At 37.1% G+C, this 22,862-nt stretch overlaps 1 protein-coding gene across 2 annotated transcripts in view; it reads right to left on the bottom strand.

Moving 5' to 3' along the window:
• The window catches only part of epha4l (eph receptor A4, like), a 49,027-nt gene that overhangs the window by 4,979 nt on the left and 21,186 nt on the right, over window positions 1-22,862 (bottom strand). The window contains exons 4-11 of one of the 2 annotated variants that reach the window (XM_065282165.2): window positions 19,763-19,918; window positions 15,955-16,290; window positions 9,141-9,265; window positions 7,551-7,710; window positions 7,030-7,138; window positions 6,893-6,945; window positions 6,700-6,813; window positions 5,706-5,891 (exon numbers count right to left, since the gene is read on the bottom strand). In XM_065282165.2, the coding sequence (XP_065138237.1) occupies window positions 5,706-5,891; window positions 6,700-6,813; window positions 6,893-6,945; window positions 7,030-7,138; window positions 7,551-7,710; window positions 9,141-9,265; window positions 15,955-16,290; window positions 19,763-19,918 (1,239 nt within the window). Of the gene's footprint in view, window positions 1-5,705; window positions 5,892-6,699; window positions 6,814-6,892; window positions 6,946-7,029; window positions 7,142-7,550; window positions 7,711-9,140; window positions 9,266-15,954; window positions 16,291-19,762; window positions 19,919-22,862 lie in introns of both variants that reach the window. The other variant, XM_065282164.2, reaches the window with a different exon arrangement.

Genomic DNA, 22,862 nt, shown 5'->3' on the forward strand with positions numbered 1-22,862 from the left:
CCCAACTGTCTGCATTACCCAGGTCCCGCCCCTTTCCGCCCACCCTATTAGAATGCTAATCTAGTGTTTACAGACTGTGTCTAGTTTTGCATGTGTGTGTCTTTTATGCACGCATATGTTTGACAATGACCTTTGCATGGTGAGGACTATCATCTCCAATCGTGACCAAATGATGCACATATATATACACTCTTCTCAAAATTATAACAAAGGAGAAAAATACTTTTATATTTTATGAAATGAGTTCAAAAATAATCTCCTCTTGCATTTGAAGCAACAGAGGACCACTGTGGTAATATAAGCAACATTACAGAAAAACCACTGTTAAGAGACGCATCGATCCCACGCTGCCTTATTTACATATTTAGATTCAATTCATTCTCATTTACATTATGGTAATGAAGCATTCAACTCCATTAGCTCTGCGGTATAAGAAAAACAGGAGAATTAAGACAGCTTCATAGTTTTATGGAGAGATTTATGAGCTAAAATTAAATTAAACAATGACAGGGCTGGATGATTTCCAACTGTTTCAAATAACTTTCTCTTTATTAATTAATGTTTTCAATGTTACCTGCTACACAAACATTGTTAAGTTTTATGCTGAAGTTTAATATATGCATTAACACATAAAAGTATACTATATATATTTTAAATATTAAAATATATATAAAACTTTAATGCTGAAATCTGTAACTTTATTTAAATTAAAAACAGACAAAAACAATTATTGAGCAAGTAAATAAAAGCAGTGTTAAAAACTGCTTACCTTACCCTGGTTCACAACACTGGATTTATCATAACGCTTCATGGTTTGAGCTGTCAGGTATGATTTTATGAGTTTGACGTAATGTTACTTGTAGGTAAAGTAAAGTACTTGAGTAAATGTACTTCGTTACTGTACTTAAGTATTTTTTGGGCTACTTTGTACTTGTACTGAGTATCAAAAATATAGGCAACTTTTACTCTCTACTCAATTACATTTTTGATTGGGTATTTGTACTCTTTACTCCACTACATTTGAAATGACACTTAACGTTACTCGTTACATTGTTTATTCGTCAAATAAAAACGAGACGAAAGTGTCAGAGGGTGATGATGGATAGAATCTGTGGTTGCGAGGTTACACGCACACACACAACTGAGGGACTTCATTTGGCGCTGCGCAGAGCAATCGTATGAAATCAAAGTACTGCGAGAGCGAATCAAAAGCATATGGAGAAGTCTGGTCTCGCGGTACTTTGATGTCAAACGCTGAATGGCTTGCGTTGAGCCACCGTAGCGGGACATCTGCATGCTGGGTATGTCATAAACTGTAGAGAAAAGTTCGTGTCTGGTCTGAGAGACGAGATAAAGAGCAAACATATGGATGCATATCACATTTGCTTCAGTCAAGGGACCCTTTGTTAAACATGTGATGCTACAATCAAAACAGAAGTGAAGCGCGATCGCAGGAGGGTCATCACGCAACTCAAAGGCGAGCACAAATGTTTATATACTCTGATGCTACCTTATCAGCTAACCTGAGCTGATACATAACTTGATATAACTTACTATATAAGCCAAAATAAACCAGCGATGTCCTGTACTGATTGCCCGAGTAACTTAAGTACATTATAAGATTGATAATAAGTGTACAATTTTACTGTTCTCACATTTAATCAAGTATGCTGTAATGTATTTACTGTAAAGAGGGATGCATGACGGAAGAAATGTAGTGCACTTAATGTGAGATAGTGGTGTTACGTACTACATGTGTTTACAATTAATCTTTCAAATGAACAACTTCACGTTTTTAATATGCATTATCATATTTCTGTTAGTGTAATTTAGTTTACTGGAATTGTTTAAATATTAAAATTATATAATTTTTAGGATAGGCCTATATAAGAATATTTGGTAACACTTTACAATAAGGTTCATTAGTTAACAGTAGTTAATGTATTAACCAACTTGAACAAACCATGAGCAATACATTTGTTACATTATTTATTCATCTTTGTTAATGTTAGTTAATAAAAATGTAAGCTTTAATTGTTTGTTCATGTTAGTTCAGAGTGCATTAACTAATGTTAACAAGATTTTAATAAAGTATTAGTAATTGTTGAAATTAACATTAACAAACATGAATAAATGCTGTATAAGTGCAGTTCATTATTTGTTAATGTTAACTAATGTAGCCAACCAATATTTAACCAATGAACCCCAATGTAAATTGTTACCATATATTTATATCACAAAGTTAGGCTATATATTTTTCAGCATGGCACATTCAAGTACACAATGACACTAGACTAAAATTAAATGGGTTTAAATTTTAAATTTAATGTAGATTTCTAGACTAAAATCTCATTTAGTTGAATAAAATTAGACTAAAACTAAATCAATTCAGATGACAAAAATATGACTAAAACTAAATTAAATTTTAGTCAAAAGACTATGACTATGTTTAATCTGTGTTTGTTCTGCCAAGTCAAAATTTTGAGGTGTTTGATTTCTTTTCTAGATTAGGAAATAAAACCTCATAAATAAACTTTCTTAGTTTTCACTGCCCAGACCTACAATGTCTCTTTGTGTTGAGGACTAGTGCATCTTTGAGCCAACATTCAGTACGAGTAAAAATACTTGAGTACTTTTAAATTGGGTTACTTTAATACTTTTACTCAAGTCGTATTTAAATTGGTGACTTGTAACTTGTAGTGGAGTAATTTTTACAGTAAGGAATTTGTACTTTTACTCAAGTATGGCTTTCAGCTACTCTTTACACCTCTGGTAATAATAATATAAATATTGTTTAACATTGTACTGCATATAGAGAAGAATGCAAAAGCAAGCTGCAATTTTAGTCTTCAAACAGAGATGGCGATGGAGAGGCAAAAGTTACAGATTGCAACTTTAAAGTCACAATGAAATTGAAATTAAAAACTTATTTTGGAATATTGTGTGTTTTTTGTTACAAATGACTTAACTGAGCTTCATTATTTTTTTAAAATGCATGTGCCCTCATAATCTTTAATCAAAACGCAAATCTTCTCAAAACAAACTCTTTTTACTTTCAGTCGCAAGGAATGGTAGGTGGATAAAAAAATGCATGGTTTGACTTTACCAAACACTATGAATGCTTTTCTGACTCGGAAGTCGCTTTCAAATAAAAAAAGATAATTTTCTTCTTAAAGAATTACTCCACTTTCACAAAAAATATCCCAATAATTTACTCACCTCCATGTCATCAAAGATGTTTGTCTTTCTTTCTCAGTCAAAAAGAAATTAAGTATTTTGAGGAAAACATTTTAGTATTTTTCTCCATATAGTGGACTTTAGTGGGCCTCAACAGTTTACAGTTCCAATGCAGTTTAATGGGGCTATAAATGATCTTAACTAACGAAACGATCATCATTTTCACGAAAAAATAAAAAATAAGTAATTTTGAACCATAACTTCTCGTCTTGAACTAGTTGTGTGATGCGCCAGTGCGATCTTACGTATTACGTAATCAAGTCGAAAGGTCACGCGTTACATATGTGAAATGCACACTTGCGGACGATTTTAAAACAATAAACTGACACAAAGACATTAATTGTTATCATTCCACATACAACAACGTCAAATCGGTCCTCTTTCTCCACACTTGTAAACACTTGGTTGGTAGTTTCGCATACATCATGCGTGACCTTTCAATGTGATTATGTAATACGTAAGGTCGCTCTGGCGTGTCAAACGGCTAGTGCAAGATGAGAAGTTGGGGTTAAAACTTACTTTTATTTTTTTGGGCGAAAACGCTCGTTTTCCTAGATAAGACCCTTTTATGCCTCGGTTGGGATCGTTTAGAGTCCTCTGAAGCTGCATTGAAACTGCAATTTACAACTGCATTGAAACCACTGATGTCCACTAAAGTCCACTATATGAAGAAAAATCCTGAAATGTTTTCCTAAAAAAAATTAACTTAATTTTTTCTCAACTGAACAAAGAAACACATAAACATCTTGGTTGACATAGGGGAAGTATATTATCAGAATTTTTTTTATGAAAGTGGAATATTCCCATAACACACAAAAGTTATATACAGTATTTATTATCACACGTTCTTTGTGATAAACCAGCAACTGTTTACTACTAAAAATAAGCAAACAGAAAAAGCAAGAAGTTAAAAATAAAAATAATGAAAAATATGTAAAACATGTGGCTGTGAACAGGGAATATGAGACTCTTTCTCACACACAGCAGCGGCGTTGTTTGCCTGTGGTCAGAGGTATAAGGTGACACTCGAACCCCTTAAACACATTTAGGTCTGACGACGTGATTAATGACCCTGAGTCTCTGGTGCATTTTATCTCACATTAGCCCTTCAGAGCGGCCCACTCCATCTGGAGACCACAAATATGTGTGTGTGCGCTTCAGAGAGCGAGTCTGGAGTCTTTGTCAAGCCGCATTTACCAAACATTCACACAAATAAGCACTGAGCATGCATACATAACACACGCATCACCATTAACATATCAAAAGAGAGATCAAATGTTATATCACCAGCTTGATTCTTTAAGCTGCGTTTCATTCAAAGTCAAAAAGAGGATATTACTTCTTGATGTCTCAAACGTTTGATCGCCTAATATTCTGCTGTTTTTGAAGTTTGGAAAGCGGGAGCTATCGGATGTCTGAACGCTGAAATAAAACGCTGTCTTCGAAGCCATCCTTGCACGCCACATTCCTGTCTTCTGGGATGCCTCAATCTGGCGAAGATGTATCCTTCACTATCTAGGATATCCCACAATCCTGTGCGTGCGATTTGGTGGTTGGTATTTTATTGAAGCGCAATGAATAAAAAATTTAAATAATATATAAATATCTATATTTCCACATTTTTATTTACTTTGATTATTTCTAATTCTCTCAGATCCTTATAAAACATTTAAAATTTGCCAAAAAAATTCTGCAGAAATAGTGAAAAATATTATATCAGTGATCATTCATCTTGTTTCACTCATCTGTCTAAGCAAAAAAATTTTAACGTTTGACTTAGTGATGGGTTTAATTTGCTTATACGTAAGTGAATGTTTATCAGTAACTGTCGACACGTCCACTATGAGGGCTATGATACAGCGTATTCATGCAATTTAAAGGTACAGTGTGTAATTTTTAAAAGGATCTCTTGACAGAAATGCAAAATAATATACAAAACTATATTATCAGGGTTGTATAAAGACCTTTCATAATGAACCGTTATGTTTTTATTACCTTAGAATGAGACGTTTTTATCTACATACAAAGAGGGTCCCCTTACGTGGAAGTCGCCATTTTGTTTCTACAGAAGCCCTTAATGGACAAACTTGTTTTACTAAGTTGTCTCCGACGGTGACGTGTTATTCCAGTGGCAGCTACCATAGCTTTTCTATGCGTTTCAATGCTAAAAATTACATACTGCAGCTTTAATTTTTACCCGTATACAAGGGTCCGTGTACAGTTCATCATCAGAAGGCTGCGCACATCCTGTATGTGCACCGCTGGGTTTTTTATATGTATGCGTAGGTCACGCATCTGCGTACAAGTAGTACGTAGGCCATGATGAAAATTGCAAATTGTCGCAATGCACGTGTATCAGCGCACATGTATGAGTCAAATGAACTAGGTATTGCAATGCTCTGCGCTCGATTATGCGCATATGCTCACAACAGACCATCTGAAATTGAAAATCAACACCTTCAACTTACATTTGGTAACCACACCTTCCAGGTGAATGATATTGGGATGGTCAAACTGTCCGATGACGCTTGCCTCGCTCAGGAAGTCCAGTCTCTGCTGTTCGGTAAACCCCGCCTTCAGCGTCTTGATGGCCACACAGATCTCTCGTTTGCCAGGAAGCTTCAGTCGACCGCTGCACACCTCCCCAAACTCACCTATAGACAAAGGTAGTCTTTAAATCAGGGTTCCCACACCTTAGTTAACTTCAAATTCAAGAACCTTTCAAGGACTTTGCAGGTCCAATACCCTCAAATTCAAGGACTAAATGTTGGGACACATTTCAAGTGAGAGCAAGGTTACATCGTGTTACCTCTTTTAAGATACATTGTAACAGTTCCCTTTGAGGGAACTCGCGCTGCGTCACTGCGGTGACACTTTGGGGACGCCTCCAGGGGTAAGTGCGTCTGAATGTGTATATCAAATTCAACCAATGGTGAGGCTTAACGACAAAGACAGGGTGATGCGGGAGCCAGGAAGTATATCGCTATCTGAAATATTGCCATAGACGGCGTTACAGGGACGCAAGAAGTATGGCAAGGGAGACGCAGCGTCTCGTTCCCTTAACAGGGAACAACAGTTACATACGTAACCAGAGATGTTTTCATGTGTCAAACACAACTATGCAAAAAAGCATTCTGGTATGAATCAGCATCCGCATACAGAAGATATAAGCATTTAAAGTGAACAGTTTAACACATGTGCTTAAAAGACTAGAAATTTTATGATATTATCCTACACTACACAGGGAATAATAATAATGGATTTTTTCCAGAAAACATCTTGCATAAAATAAATTCAAGGACTTTCATGACCTGTATCTATGTATGTATATTTTCAAAAACTTTCCAGGGCCTTGAATTATTTTCCTCAGATTTCAAGGACCCGTGGGAACCCTGTTAAAGTGTCATTTGTCAAAAATCATGCATACGGTACATGGAAGGCAGTGATAGGACGTTAACTCACCGATGCCGATCACCTTCTCGATCTTGATGCAGGATGTATTGATCTCTTTAGCAAACTCCCGAATTGCCTGGTTCGGGTCTTCGTAGGTGAAAGGGTCCACATATATCCTCACCCCTAATGATGCATTAAGGAAAAGTTTGAGAATTGAAAATCATCCCGCTGAAGAACAATGATGATGGAGGCGTTGGTTTACCTGGCTGAAGGTGTTTCTCATCGGCCTGTTTGGTTTTGCTGTATTTGCTCCTCCTGTGATGAAAGTATATCATAATATTTTAGTATTCATTCCTTTCTTTGTCTATTATCATAAACATTAGATGTAATTATCCAAACCTTTTAGTGATGATGAAGGCAATGATGAAGATAAGAAGAACCACCACAACACAGCTGGCCACCAAAAGCAGCAACACAGCTGAGCTCATGGCCCCGACAACTCGAGCTGCTACTGTGAGAGTAAAATATTTATTTCACTTTTATTAAAGTATCCGTGTGCTTTTTATGCACATACATTTAAGAAGTTATACATGCAAGAATATGCTTTGCAAATTTGGTGAAGCTCAATGCTAGATCCTCTCAATTTAACACACACACACGCTACATTAGTGAGGTCATTTTATACACATCTATTGATTTTATATTAAGCTAATGATATTTTCGATCCCCAAAGCTAACCCTCACAGAAACGTGCCGGCATTACACTTAAACATAATTCAGTGATTTATGAGCCTTTATATTCAGTTATAACAGTTGTCATGGTGTTTTACTATGTTAGTGAGGACATTCAGCCTTTACAAAGATAACTTAACCTGTACACGCTTTCACACAGACACACAAAACACGAAGCAGACACCCACCTGTGTTGGTACTGTACTCAAAAGGAGCACTGAACTCTCCATATCCCGCCGCGGTGCGGGCGCGCACGTGAAACACGTACAAGGTCAGTGGAGTCAGATCTTTAATATCGGCATTACGAGATGTCGTCTTGACGATACGATAACTCCTCTCATTCTGATCCTGAGATTCATAAATAAAGACAGACAGGAAGGACAGAGGAAGGTAACAGGTCAAAGGGCAGGCGGAAGGATGTCACAGAACTATTTTAACTCTAATAATAAAAACATCACTTGCTGTTTATTCAGGAATAAAACAGCTGTCAACAGAGAGGCAATGTCCACATACTTAGGACTGTTTAAACTACAAAAGCCAAAAAATTGTAACAATGACAATTTGACCTTTTTTAATTCCAAATTTTAAATCATTATTCACTAATTGCTTTCTTCATAGAAACTCTGAAAAAGACAAATATATTTATCCGCATGTTCCGACCAAATGCATTAGAATTGATCTCTACAAAAGAGGGAATACTTTAAAGGGGACATTTCACAAGTTTTTATAAGATGTAAAATAAATCTTTGGTGTCCCCAGAGTAGTTATGTGAAGTTTTAGGTCAAAATATCATATAGATAATTTATTATAACATGTTGAAATTGCCACTTTGTAGGTGTGTCTTTTAAAATGCAAATAAGCAGATGCAATGCAAACACTGATCACCATAATGGGGGTTGGTTGAAATTTAAACTAAATTGGGCTTTTAATTATTTTATCTCTCTCGATTCTTTGCACCTCGGCAGTGCTGTAGTTGGATATTGCAGATTAAAGCCCGCGATACATTGCACGATTTTTGTCTCTCGCAGACGAAAGATTTCCATCCTGAAACAATCGTCGCGATTTCTGTGATCGTGGCTCTTCATCGGTGGTCCTACGTCGTACAGTGACAGAGGTTCAAAAATGACAGTTTTCCCAATCTTGCGTTCAAAGATAGCCTACGACACTTTTCTGACAGTGTCAGAAATTCAGAATGATCAACGCACAGTGTGTTTGCTGCTACGATCTGCATGCTGGTATTTGTTTACCACTGGCGCATAGTGGTGACGTTGCGCTAACGTGTGACGCAGCCGTCGAAGCCCCCGTGTCATCATCGTACAGTCTACATGCTTGTCGTACCCAAGTTTAAACGATCCTGCAGTGTATTCCGGGCTTAAGGGGCAATATTATGATAATAAGATCCCCTTATGACATCACAAGGGGAGACACATTTTTATGCCCTTTTACTTAAAGTTACTGGGTTGATCTTTTTCACATTTTCTAGTAGGGGACCCAATTATAGCACTTAAACAAGAAAAAAGTCAGTTTTTCATGATATGTCACCTTTAAATTTAAGTTAAATAAATTTTAGTTTCAAAACTGCAACAAGATTGCTTGACATCTTAACAGACTTGTTTCCAAATGACTTTCATTATTAAATAAGCCAGGATGGAAAAACTTCCAAGTAAGAAAGTCTTACAGGTTTAATTCGACATGATGGTTGGAGAAGTACGAAGATGTTTTTTAACTTTGGTCGAACTATTGCTTTAAAATAAGATAAAAAGAACAAGATGTTCCACCTTCTCATAGTATTTGACTTCATATTCCAGTATGACTCCGTTGGGTTTCTCCGGCTCCTGCCAGAACAGAGAGAGCGTGTGACGAGTGATGTCCTTACTTTCAACAGACATGACTGTGGAGGGAGCTGGAAAGAAAAAAAGAGACAGAAAGAGAAAGAGAGATTTAATATTCACTAAAGGTTTACATATGCCATATTTTACTTTTGTCATATTTTCTGTCTGTCCCGGTTGCTCTTTCATCAAATCACAGACAAACTCAGAACGAGAAAAGACTAAACTAAAAGACGCAGAGGACGAAATCTCCTTTCCTCTCATATGTTCCTTGTTTCGTTTTGACTGTGGATTTGGAGTAAAGACAGCTATTGTCTGTGTAGTTTTCTCCCCTGAAGCTGTTTTTGTTGAGGGTGAGAAAGTCAAACACAGAGATTCAGACACAACAAAAATGAGTGTGGTCTTCTCAGTTTCTCGAAAGACACAGACAACTCAACAAAAACAAGAGACAAAACTAGGAATGCATGGAAGAAACATTTTTGTGCTGATATGATATTTGATTACAGATAACAGATAGTTTTTTTTTTTTTATTCAAATAATTATGTCATGAAATGCCAGAAGTGCAGATCGTACAAACTGCAGTTCTGTTGTCATTGTCGCCTACTTCAAAATAATCACAAAGTATGATTTCTGATGCGTTTTTGTGCTTCTTTTGATTGCTAGGATATAATCTGCTAGGACAGTCAGGTTCCCAAACTTTTTATTTTTTTAGTTTTAACCCAACTGCAGAGTTATTGTCAATCAACCATGTTGAAACAACCCAAAAGTTGGGTTAAAACAACCCAGCAGTTGGGTCATTTTAACCCAGCAGTGTTTTCTGTCCAATAGTGACACAGCCCTGGGTTAAAAACAACCCAGCATTTTTTAGTGTTGAGTGGGTTTCATTTTCCTTGTCATTTTATTATTTAAAATGTAAGTTTAATTAAAATAACAAAATAATTTATGATACATCATATCAAAATCATAGTTATTGCTAGTTATTAATTGGACTGAAATGTTTTTTTTTGTGCCATTCACCACAACAGCAAAGTGACTTTGCGCGACCCATTTTATCCCACAAGTGGGTCCCGACCACCAGTTTAAAAACCTCTGTGATAAGACAGGGTTTCCCAAACTGGGGTTCGCAAACCGCTAGGAAATTGCAGGGGGTTCGTGAGTTGACGAAAAAAATTACAAATTATAATTTAATAATAATAATAATAATAATAATAAATAATATACTACTACTACTACTACTACTACTACTAATAATAATATAATAATATGTAAATAAAAAAATTAAGAATACAAAAAAACACAAACAAAAATATATATTTGTTTATATATACCATTAAACTAATTTTTATTATAATAAATAATAATTTATATACACTCTTTGAACGAATGTGTTAAAAACAACACATTAGTGTCGATTCTGGGACTAAATGCGTTGTCCCAGAATTCACCCATCTCTGTGTTATTTTTGAAACAACACCTTTTGTGTTACTTTTAACACAACCTGTGTTTTATTTTAACACAAAATCATCAGAAAATGACACAATGTGTTAAAAGCTTTACAGAAAAAGATGTGTAAAAAATTAACACATCCTTTCTAATAGTGTACTATTATGGTGCATTCACACGGGGCGTTAACGCTTAACGGAAGGCTTGTTTGAAGCGTGGGCAAAAAGCCAGTCACAGTGGCCGCAATACATGCTCCGGTTTTCCATAAATGTAATTGGCTGGCTCAGTCTAGGTTATTGGCATAAGGCGATCTGATTGGCTGACGCACGCGTTGCCGGTTGAAAAGTTGAGAAATGTTCAACTTCTGACGCGAGCAACGGCGGTGACGCGACGCCGACGGATCCACAATTCAGTTCGGCAACGCATGACATCACCCATTAAAAGTCAATGGGAAGCGTCAACGCTTACCCCCCGTGTGAATGTACAATTACACAACACTACAATATATTGTAAACACATAAAAAAAGGACAGACAGTTTTTATGTACCAAGAAAAGAAAATTACCTGATGGAGGTCCAATAACAGGTAATAATAACAATAACTATGTGAAATACTACAGATAAAAACTTTAAAACAGATGAAAAATAAAAGTATTAAGAGTTAAACATGCAAATGTGCTATAAGATTATTTAAGTATTTACTTTAAATATCAGGGGGTACTTCAAGTAAATAATTTAGGTCAAGGGGGTTCAGCTGAAAAAAAAGTAAAAAAAAAACCTTTCTAGGATATAATCATAGGATGCTGACGATGTCCGATTGTGGGAATTAAAATGCTTTTATCTGCTGATACCGATTATTATTAGGGCTGCACAAAAATACTGATTCAGCAAACTATTGTGGTAAATTTTCCACGATAGTGTATCGATATTTCAATCTCTACTATCTGTATTTTTTAAAAAATCAATAAATCCCTCTGTGTGCATCAAATGACTTCCTCCGCCGCTGCTGTAGTTGTCGCTGTCCAGCTGTCTGTCACATACGGCCATTCGGCTAATGTCTCAGAAGTTAGCGGGAATGAGAAAATGGCAGAAAAATAAAAAAACGACAGCAGCTTACAAAGCACTTTGGCTTTAAAAAAAAGAATCTCTATTTTTTTTACATTTTTAATAAAAAAGAAAAATTATTGCAAAGTATCGTTACACGCAACGTATTGTGGTACATTGTATCATGGCCCATGTATCGTGACACGTATCATATCGTGAGGCCTTGCCAATACCCAGCCCTATTATAGGCCGATATATTGGTGCATCCCCAAACAAAACACAAATCAGAAACTGGGAAATTTACAAACAAACTGAAAACTGTGAGGGAAAAATAAAATAAAAAGCTGGATCAGAGATGTTTATGTATGCATTTATTCTACAAAACAGAAGTCTAGATATCGAAACAGCTCAGACTGTTTGAGAAACAGACTTCAAATGTAATTTTGTTTAGTCAAGCATCATTGGCACATTTACCCAAAGTGAGACATCAGAAAAAACAAAACACAAAATATTCAACTTAAATGTGTTCTTGGTCTTGATTCATTACTCTAAATAAAACCTCAAACATGTAGAAGAGATCAACTTCCACTACATATATGATTTCCATCTGATAGACAATTTAAAGGAGTAGTCCACTTTAAAGATGGGGTCCATTGACTTTTTATAGTAGGAAAGAAAATACTATGGTAAGTCAATGGGCCCCATCTATAGAGTGGACTACTCCTTTAAGCAGTAAAGTTAATGTTAACTAATGGTAAAGTAGGGACCCGAATCACATATAAAGACCCAAAAATTATATATATTTTGACTAGGTCAGGTATGCAACTACCTCAAAACACTAGCGATGCTCCTGAAACCGGCAAACTCCATAGCAGCATCTGGCATGCAACACTTATGTCAGCTACTTGTAAATGAAAGACCACATTTCACAATACATGTAACTCCTGCCTGCAAATTTCCCTCCAAAATCAGTGCAGAAAACGGAGTGACAGACTCCATGTCGTCTTATCTAGAAGTTGCATGCATGTTTGAGTGTTCTGCCACTGTTAAACAATTCAAACCCCCGCCAGCTGTAGCAGCAGCAGCCCGACACGATCATCTCCTCACAGATCCATCTTCTTCTGCCCGACCCGACAGACTAAACGTGATTTAGGGGTGTCCCACGGGGGGCTTCTGAGACGACCCCCTCCAGCCAAAAACACAGGGGTCAGCGCCCCCCTTCGCTAACTGAAGGCACTCGTCTCTAACGCACATCCATCATGCGGTCTGCCCTGACAGATATGGGGCTGTAATGGAGTTGCGGGTGTGTGTGTCTGGATGAGATAACGTAAAAAGGAAAGATGAGAATCTTCGCTCGTTTATCGTAAACACGAGGATTCGGAGTAAAACCGTTCTGGACGGACCGCTCCGCTGGGATCATTTATCAAAGCCAATAGTGCATGCTGGGATATCTGCACTTTGTGGTTTTGCGCGTGAGTGTTTGTGTGAGGTTTTTATGCGAGTGCATTTGTGCCAGACATGCAGTATGCTTATACATCGCTGTATATTCTGAACACATATAAACACTGTGATGTGTCTGAATGGTATACCTCTCTGCTTTAAACTCAAGTAAAGACATAAAAAACATTACTTTTTTAAACACTGAAACTCCTAAAACAATGAAGCAAAAAAGAATTTCAGCAAAAAAACCCTTGCTATAATCTATTTGGCCTTTGAGTCTCTCGAAAGATGTACTGTAGATAAATTAGGGGTGTAAGAATATACCGATACAATTTGGCAATACTGTATCGATAAAAAAACAACAGGGTTTCCCGCAGCACTTTGCAGTTTGGGTGGCCCGCCTAAGCTGGGAAACCCTACTGCCTTAACTAGGTCGTCAAAAAAATAAATAAAATAATTGCTACACAAAAGGCTGTCAAGTGAATCTCGGAGAATAGTGTTTATTAACCCTTTAGTTTCACTTCATCACGCAGCTATTCCCGTTAGAGGTCTAAACATTTAATTCATTAATAATCTAGTATGTGTTCATTTTCTGTCATAGTTTCTTCAAAAATTAAGTTTTATTTGAGTGTTTTAAATAAAAATATTTTAATTTTCATCATGACCTGCCCCTCTGATTGCCTCGCCCCAGACCCGCCCACCTGACCAACCCTAACACCTTAACTAACAAATTTTCTGCAGGAAACCCTGAACAATAATAATAAAAAATAAATAAAAAACATAAACAGATAAATGACAGATGTTTCGTTTACATCCCAACCACTAGATAGCATTCTTCTTATCTTTAAATTTAAACAGTGACACGAAATACTTGCATAGGGGTGCCACATTTTTTTTGCTAAGGTTTGCATATGGTTGTGTCTTCTCAATGACAGCTTTCATAAAATTATATTATATTCCTAAAATAAAAAATATATCAAAATATGGCCCATTTCACATTATCGCAATGTATTGCGACATATTTCGCCGCAACCCTTGTACTTCGATGCATATCGTATTGCAAGATTTTTGCAGATACACAGCTCATTTTCGATACAGTCTCACACAGCAAGACTTTTTCCTCATTTTTCTTTTTTTGTTGATCTTTACATTTGTGTGAGGAATAAACCATTGTATGACTTTAAAGGTGCAGTGTGTAAATTTTAGCGGCATCTAGTGGTGAGGTTGTGAATTGCAACCAACGGCTCAGTCCACTGCTCACCCCTCGCTTTTGAAATGCATAGAGAAGCTACGGTAGCCGCCACCAGAAAAACTTTCTTGACAGAGACAACTTAGTAAAAAAAGTTTGTCCGTTAAGGGCTTCTGTAGAAACATGGCGGCACAAAATGATGACTTCCACGAAAGGGGAAGTCGTCATATGTAGATAAAAACGTCTCATTCTAAGGTAATAAAAACATAACGGCTCATTATAAAAAGGCCTTTATACACCCTGATAATATAGTTTTGAATATTATTTTGTATTTCTGTCAAGAGATCCTTTTAAAAATTACATACTGCACCTTTAAAAGACTTTGCGTGGAAGTTGCATGGGTTACTTTCATGGTAATTTTAATCCTTGATATGCTGCTAGCAATTTCTTCCATTTCACTTGTCCTCTTCATTTATTGGTGAACTACCCCTTAACCTTTTTCCCCGCCATTGACGAGTTTTTCCGTCTTTCTGCAATACCGCTATTATCCACCAGGTGGCTACTTATAAAACCCGTAAGTATCACCCTACGGCAAACAGCTGTATGTCTGTGTAAGTTTTGATCATCGCTCTGCATCTGATCTCTAACAAAAGTCCTTCACAAACTTTTGTGAAAATTATAAAAAATGCTGGCTGGTAACGTTTTAGAAAAAAAAAAACGCTGGCGGGGAAAGAGTTAAACGGATATGTGTTAATTGCACGTACACAAAAAGTACCCAGCACATATCTAAATAGCACAGATGTAAGCCGGACCTCTGCTCTATAGCCAAAGGCATGTCAACGCATGACGGGACCTCCACCCAAACATAATCCCTCCGGGTGATTTACAAGCTTGGGTTGTCACAGAAAGTTACGGATTTCCAGCAAAACGCTTGGAGTCCCGTTCCGAATGAAACCCAACACACCATCAAGAGCACAGTCTGCAAATCACACATCCACGCCGACATAAATCCAAAACTGCGTGCGTTCGGTGTGTATTTGTTTTAATAGAGCGGAAAGAACGTGCAAAAGTTCTCCGCAGGTGATTGGACGAGTGAAACCGATCCCTATGAAAACTTTTCCTGAGAATTAGGTGAGAAATACAGTCCATCACATACGCATACACAAACACTCATCCACACGGCACGCATATGATTTTGTAAGCACTAGATTTTCACATGCGAGAGACACTCACTGTGCAAAACTTACTGCTATGGTACTGGGGTGTTGTGGATGCTTGCAAAGGTGTTGCTATGCGGTTGCCAAAATGTCGTAGCATTGTTAAGCATACTACTGTATAGGGTTACTAGATTGGTCTGGGTGGTAACCAAATCTCTTTGCCCACCAGGCTAAATTATAAGTCTGCTTATAAAGTAAAAATGACAACATGACAATTAAAAGTCTCACTTATGATCACCCAAACATGTATAAATCGAAGTTAAACACTAATGTTACAGTAGGTATTAAAAAATAAAAATAGTATGACAAAACTAATCCTGATGCATGCAACACTAGTTATTGATCAAATTTGTGTGTTTGGTGACTCTCTGCATGAACCGATATGTATCTAGGTCATCTACACAAATCAGGCACACGCACAGAAACTCACCGGCTTGATTGGTGGTGAGCGTGACGGACACGGCCTGCTCCGGGCTGGGGTTGTGTTTGGAAACCCCGTTGACGGCCCAGATCTGAAAGGTGTAGTTAGTGTGCGCCTGCAGCTGGTGAACAGACACGCGCGTGGAGCGCAGACTCAGCCGCTGCGGAGAATAGCGCACGTCGTCTCCGCACGGCACGCATCTCTGCATGTCTCGAGCGCATCGCTTACACACCACGTTGTAAGTGAGATCCTGACGGCCTCCGGAGGAGAGAGGAGGGCTCCATTCCAACAGCACTGACGTCTCGTTGACATTAGATATGAGATTGCGTGGAGCAGATGGAGGACCTGAAACACACACACACACAACACACATTTTTATTAGACATAACTTTTCTTTTTGTGTATTTATGCAACCGTTTTGTTAACTTTAACCCTACAACAATGATTGTTAGAGAAAGACAGATAAAAGGCAAATAAAAACAATCACAGAAAGATAAACAGCGTCTGTTCCACGGACAGATAGAGAAGCTCATTAGTATGAAAGAGAAAGGCAGACAGACAGACAGCTGGCACAGTGAGACATACAGACAGCTGGTATAGTGAGACTGATACTGTCTCATTTAAATTCATTTATTTGATGTGAGGAACATCTGCTGTATAAACAGATGTAAACAGAAATAATAACATGCACATGCTTGACAAACTGAGCAGTGCTGAAGTTTAGTTTTTCATTTTTATTCAAATGATTTTTAGTTTCTGTGAAAGTTACCTCACTGTGCCCAGATTAAAGAGGACAACAAAACAGTTCACATAAAACATAATAGGAAAATATTAGAGATGCAACGATTGCAATTGTCTTGGACGATTACGATTTCCGATCTTCCTAACTGTGGGTTCACACCAGACGCGAGTTCAACGTAGATTACATATAAAGTCAATGCAAAGATGTGATCAGACACGTCCTCGCGTGGGGCGATGCGAATGATGCGATATGGCCAGCGCGTTTGCTGCGAAAATCGCGCTATTCGTCTCAAACGCGTCTTTTCCCAAGTTGAAAATATTCAACTCGAGCGAAAAATTTGCATGACACAAAGCTAAATCCTGCGCGTAATCTAGAGCGAGTAACACGATGCCCCGCATTTGGTGTGTACGTAGCATAAAAACTATTATTGACAGCATATAGGCTACAAACAAAAAAACACTTTTCAATAAAATAAATTATTAAACATTTCACATATATTGAATTAAATTACAGGATTTTTTAAACAGAACTCAAAATAAAGTGCTCTCAGACTCAGTTGGCTCACTGACATTATGTTAAGATCCAAATATCTCTTGTGAAACTGATTGCTGTTTCAGGATCGGCTTGTGTTTGGATGCGTGTGTGATAAGACACGAGATTAAACAACTCGGGGGAAACGCGACAGAAGTTTATCAGATTTCTGCCTGGAGAACGGCTGGTAATCCAGAGCAAAGTCCTGCATATCAACGTGTCATTTGCGGTGCGGTTCCGGGCAGGAATCAATATAGGCACGGGCAGACTGCGGTCTAAAACCCAAGACCATTTCAACTCGTTTCTGTACACGCTGAAAGGCAAGTGTTTTTATGTATCTTATTTATGTCTAAAGTTTTTAATTAGAGCGTGATTTGTGAAGCGGTCTGTATGTGACCTGGATCACGTGTCCGGGTACAGAATTGAATTAATGCTGCTGTTGGATAATGGTCGAGTGCTGCTTCCATTGCGAATGTGCGTGTGGTTGACGTTATTGCTTGCACCACTGGCAACAAAAAGACCAGCTTGGATCGGTGATCGGTGTATCTCTAGAAAATATTTCTGTTATGTGGGTCAGTAACGTGACGTTCATTATTTTGTGTCTGCATGGATAAATTAAATTTAAAAGGGTTACAATTTCAAAATAAATTTGCAGATTACTTGCATACATTCTCTTTTTTTTGAGGACCAAGTCTAAAATTTCTGGTTTTATTTTATTTTGAAAGAACATTTGGGGGATAATTGCAAAACTGTTAATTTTGTGTAACCGGTCTGTGTCAATTGGTGTAACTAGTATTTTTTTTAATTAAAATATAAATATATTCATAAAAATATGGAATAAAATATAATCATCTAGTTTAGTGAAATATGATTTTTTTTACATACATTTTTACATAATTTGTCAAAGATTACTTAGAAAACAGAGCTGTTTTCAGCATATGTCAGGACAAATATTACAAGGCTTACATGCCATCAAGGTGGATAAAATATTGAATATTTCCCATTCTTTGGCACAATTGGCGGTTACACGATTTGACATATTTAGGTCTATTCAGTCTTTTCATAAAAATGGTGCAAATTTAATTTTTTATTGCCAAAAAATTATATGCAGTAAAAAAAAAAATTTCTCATTTTGCCAAACCGTTTTTGTCACTGACCCATTTACAGACAGAAAATCTAAATAAATTATTAAATAAAAACAAAAAAGAAAAATCTGTAGTTGTAACAAACATATTTTTGTGCAATTACTTTATTAAAACAAAAATGTTATGTATCTTGTAATCTATTATAATGTAAAATGTTTGCATGCTGTGTTACATCTGTTACTACAGTAATGCACCGTATCGGCCGGCGATATGTATCGGACAATTTTTTGATGAATTTTATACCATCGGCATATTAGCAATGGCACAAGAAAGGCCAATACCGATTGTTTATTAATTAACTGCGTGAAGGCAATACGTTCCATGTCTGTTGCATACACAAAAAAATTATCAAAATAATTACTTCCCAAAAACAATATAAAATCTGTACAAATTATAGTTTGTCAGACGTGCGATGGGAAAACAATTGTTAATTACGTAGTTAATCGTAGTTCAGTTAGATTATTCATTCACGTGAGCCATGGTTTCAAAGAATGCCTAGGGTCTGGCCTTTTTTCAAAATCTCGGAAAAAAAACAAAAATCGCCAAAATTGTATCTTAATTTGTGCCTTTTTGTTGGCTAGTTGAATGTTAAATAGATCCAATCCATGTTGAGTAAAAATAAGTTGATGCAGAAATAAAGTAGCTAATAGGCCAATGGTATAGTATTGTATACAAGTGTTTAATATCGGTATCGGTCAATAGTTGTCCATGTGCAAAATGATTTCATTAAGAAAAGATTAAAAACATGTTACTATTAGCACTCTAATAAAGAAAAAAAATAAGACTCTTAAAAATAAAAGGTGCTTAAAAAGTTCCTTACCATTTTGGTTCCTCATTAAGTTATAGGTTCTTAGGAGAACCATTTCTTTCTCCATTTTTATAATCTTAAAACACTTTCTCACCAGAACCTTTTGTAAAACAGAAATTATCTTTATGGAACCATTAAGCCAAAAATGTCTCTTCTATGCCATTGTAAAGCACCTTTATTTTTTTTATGTATACAGTAAGCACACTAGTCTCTTTCTGCACATTACACCCTAGTTTTAGCATAAGCAAGACTGCTCAGTCTATACATCTTAGTGTTTAATATAGATGCTGTTACTTCATAAAAAATGTATTCCAGTTTAACTCCGCACATTTCAAGAAATGCCTTCTGGGATGAATTCCTGATGAGCATCATTTATCACAAATCATTAATAATCAGACCTGCCCAATGCTTCCATTTATCATCAGACACAAGGGGCTGATCTGAGATCTGTCACACTAATTCTATTAAACTGTATGGTTTTAAAACCAGCTCACACAATAGAAGAGGGCCTTCATCGAACCAAATAGGTTTATTCAACAAAATCACATTCTGATTCATACTACAAAACATGTGCGTGTATATTTTCCTTACGTGTGCAAGGCATGGACGCTGGGTCCGTTTCTGATCTGTAATATCCTTTGTCGCAATCACAGGACGTGGCGCCTTCCTTCATGGAGTAACTGTTCAGTGGACATCTATGACAGCCGTCGTCTGACAACAGAGATCTGTAGTATCCCACCTTACACACTAGATGAAAGTAGAGATAAAAAGGATGTTTATTTTGTGATACACTAAATGTGTTACCTTGATAACTACAGGTGTTTGAATCATAATACAACACAATTATAACAATTAAAAATAAAGTCTGCAAGTTCCAATATAAAAATGACTTAAAATTATGTTGAAGCAAGAAGAAATGTGGGAAGGGTAAAGTCAAAAGAGTTAGAGAAAAACACAAATAATGATGAATAAGGAATTCTGGGTATTTTCGCAGCATGTTATCATGTCTTAAAAATCAGCCTCACACTTTTGAGTAAAATTAATTTTGACATCACAACTCAAAGTATACTTGACAGCATATTGTGTCCACCTACTATCTGTAAATATGATACTTCCCTCATCGTCCTCATCCCCTTTAAGTTCAGACATATGGCATGAACAAAACCTCTGAAGCATATCACCTTACAAAACCCTCCAGCAGGGCTGCCGATAGATTTATTGGGCATAATTGTAAAAAAAAAACAGGAACAGAGAGAGAACCTCGTTTCTAAAATTATTTTTATTAAAATGAATATGCATATTGAACATAAATAATATGCAATAATAGTGATAATAAAACCAAACACTGGCATAGGGGTGGACGATATGACCAAAACTTTATTCCATGTTTATTATCATGATAATGTATATATATATATCTCACGGTAAAGGATTTTTATCTTTTAAATGATAAATAAATAATAATGTATATCTTATTAAAGGTAGAAAAATGTTTTAGTCAAAAGCAGTGAGAGATTTTCACAAAAACATGAATGATCACAGACAGGAGCAAAATTAGGTAACTTCCCCTTTAAGACCGGATCCAATATACTGTTACGCTGCGTTCAGACCAGCCGCGGTAGAGGCGTCAAGTGCAAGTGATTTTAAGTCAATGGGAAAACGCGTTGACGTGCGTCTGGAGGTCTCGCGGCGTGAATGAGGTGTTTAGCGCGGCACGGTAGAGGCGATTCCGCCTCATTCGCGCGTCTAGTTTGTGCGAATCCCGCGGGAAACGCGCAAGTTGAAAAATTTGAACTTTGGCGAAGTAGTGACGTGATTACAGGAAGCGAGCGGAGTCGCAGAAGCCCCTCCAATGACGTGAATTTCCGTGTGAATGTCTCGATGACTAGAATTTCATGCACGAATGAAGCGAGTAAACTCAAAATGTTTAAGCGGAAAACTAGACGCGGTAGCCGCGAATTTGACGCCTCAAATGTGGCTGGTGTGAACCCACGGTTACACATGCGTTTTCTTTTTCAGCTGTTTACTTTCTTTTAAGCCTTAAATATTCGTGTTTATGAGAATACTTGCAAAGATGGGAATTTTGATGCATAAATGTATTATAGGCAAATAAAGCGGCACAAATTTTCACAAGCTTAATGAGCAGGAGATGCGTGACTTGCGCGCGCTCCTCTCACACAAAAACAGTGCGCGCATTTAGCACTGTTGTTTGTGTTTCAAATACTTAAAATTACTTGTTTTAAGACTGCTATGCTTGAATACGCATACAAACGTTACGTATTCATGACCACGCGCACAGCAACGTGACGTGGGCGCGTAACCTTGATTGAGACGATAGTCCAAAATCTCTACTGGTTGACAAATTTCTATCCGTCAATCATATTTACCGGTTTATTGCCCACCTACACTGGCACATGCCACATAGTTGGATTTTTTATGTAAATGTACAATAGATTTATATAATTGACCGGGTAAAGGTTTAGAGGTCCAAAAGTTTATACGATTTTTTTATAAATAAACACCAGAAGGAACTTGAAGGAAAGATTTTCTAAACACACAGAGAAGCTGTGATTGGAATAACGGCGTTATAAGTAATTGGCGTTAGTAACTGCGTTATTTTTTTCAGTAACGAGTAATCAAATAAATTACTGTTTCCCCCGTTATAACGCCGTTATCGTTACTGACATTAAAATGCGGCGCGTTACTAAAATTGATCTTACTGTAGTGATTTTCAGCCGCGTATGCTCACTCTCTCAGCCAAACACTGTTTTTCTCTTGTGTGTGTTGTGAGAAACATAACGAATGAGGATTGGCTTAATTTCCATCGGTAGCCAACCAGAGGCAGAGTTCACAAAAAGGCCCGCCCACACGCGCAGTCCAAGTCAGAGGAGCGAGCAGCAGTGTTAAAAAGTCTGAGCAACTTGGTCACTTTGTCGCTAGATTTAGCAACTTTCTATCACTTTAGCGACTTTATAGGACAAATCTAGCTATCTTTTCTGGCGTGGTTGGAGACTTTTGTAGACTGACATGAAAATACGCGTCGTTTTGTCTTCTCAACGAGCAGCGGTGCTGCTGCTGACTGTGCCCCATCTCAAAGCACTGACATGCAGCCCGGTCATCGCGCATCAATCACTCCGAAAACACCGGCGACAGGGCGATGGCAAGTACAACAAGCTCAAAGGTAGCGGTCGCAGACACGAAGTATAAAGCACTACTTTTCCATTGTTGAGGTGAAAGGCAAGAATGTTTGTGTAATGTGCAACTTATGCCCATGAAGAAAAAGTCTCTCCACGTCTGTGGCAAGTAATTCTGATCTAATAAAGCACCTCACATCGTCACATGCTGCCACAAAATTTGTGATTTCTCTCTAGTATCCATTCTATTAATTTAACATATTTAATTTTGTAAGGGGCATTCAAGTTATTTGAAATATTATTTTTTTTTTTAAGTAACGCAGTAATTACTTTTCCTGGTAATTAATTACTTTTATAATAAGGTAACGGAGTTACTAACTCAGTTACTATTTGTGAGAAGTAATTAGTAACTATAACTAATTACTTTTTTAAAGTAACGTTCCCAACACTGCAGAGAAGTCTTAAATGCGTCCTAAATCAGAAGGGACCATAGACCTCCTGACAGATTACAGACCATCCCCAAACTTAATCTCTGCATTTAGGATCGATCCAGAGGT

The sequence above is a fragment of the Paramisgurnus dabryanus genome, chromosome 8 (genome assembly GCF_030506205.2).
Source record: "Paramisgurnus dabryanus chromosome 8, PD_genome_1.1, whole genome shotgun sequence".
Taxonomy (NCBI): Eukaryota; Metazoa; Chordata; class Actinopteri; order Cypriniformes; family Cobitidae; genus Paramisgurnus; species Paramisgurnus dabryanus.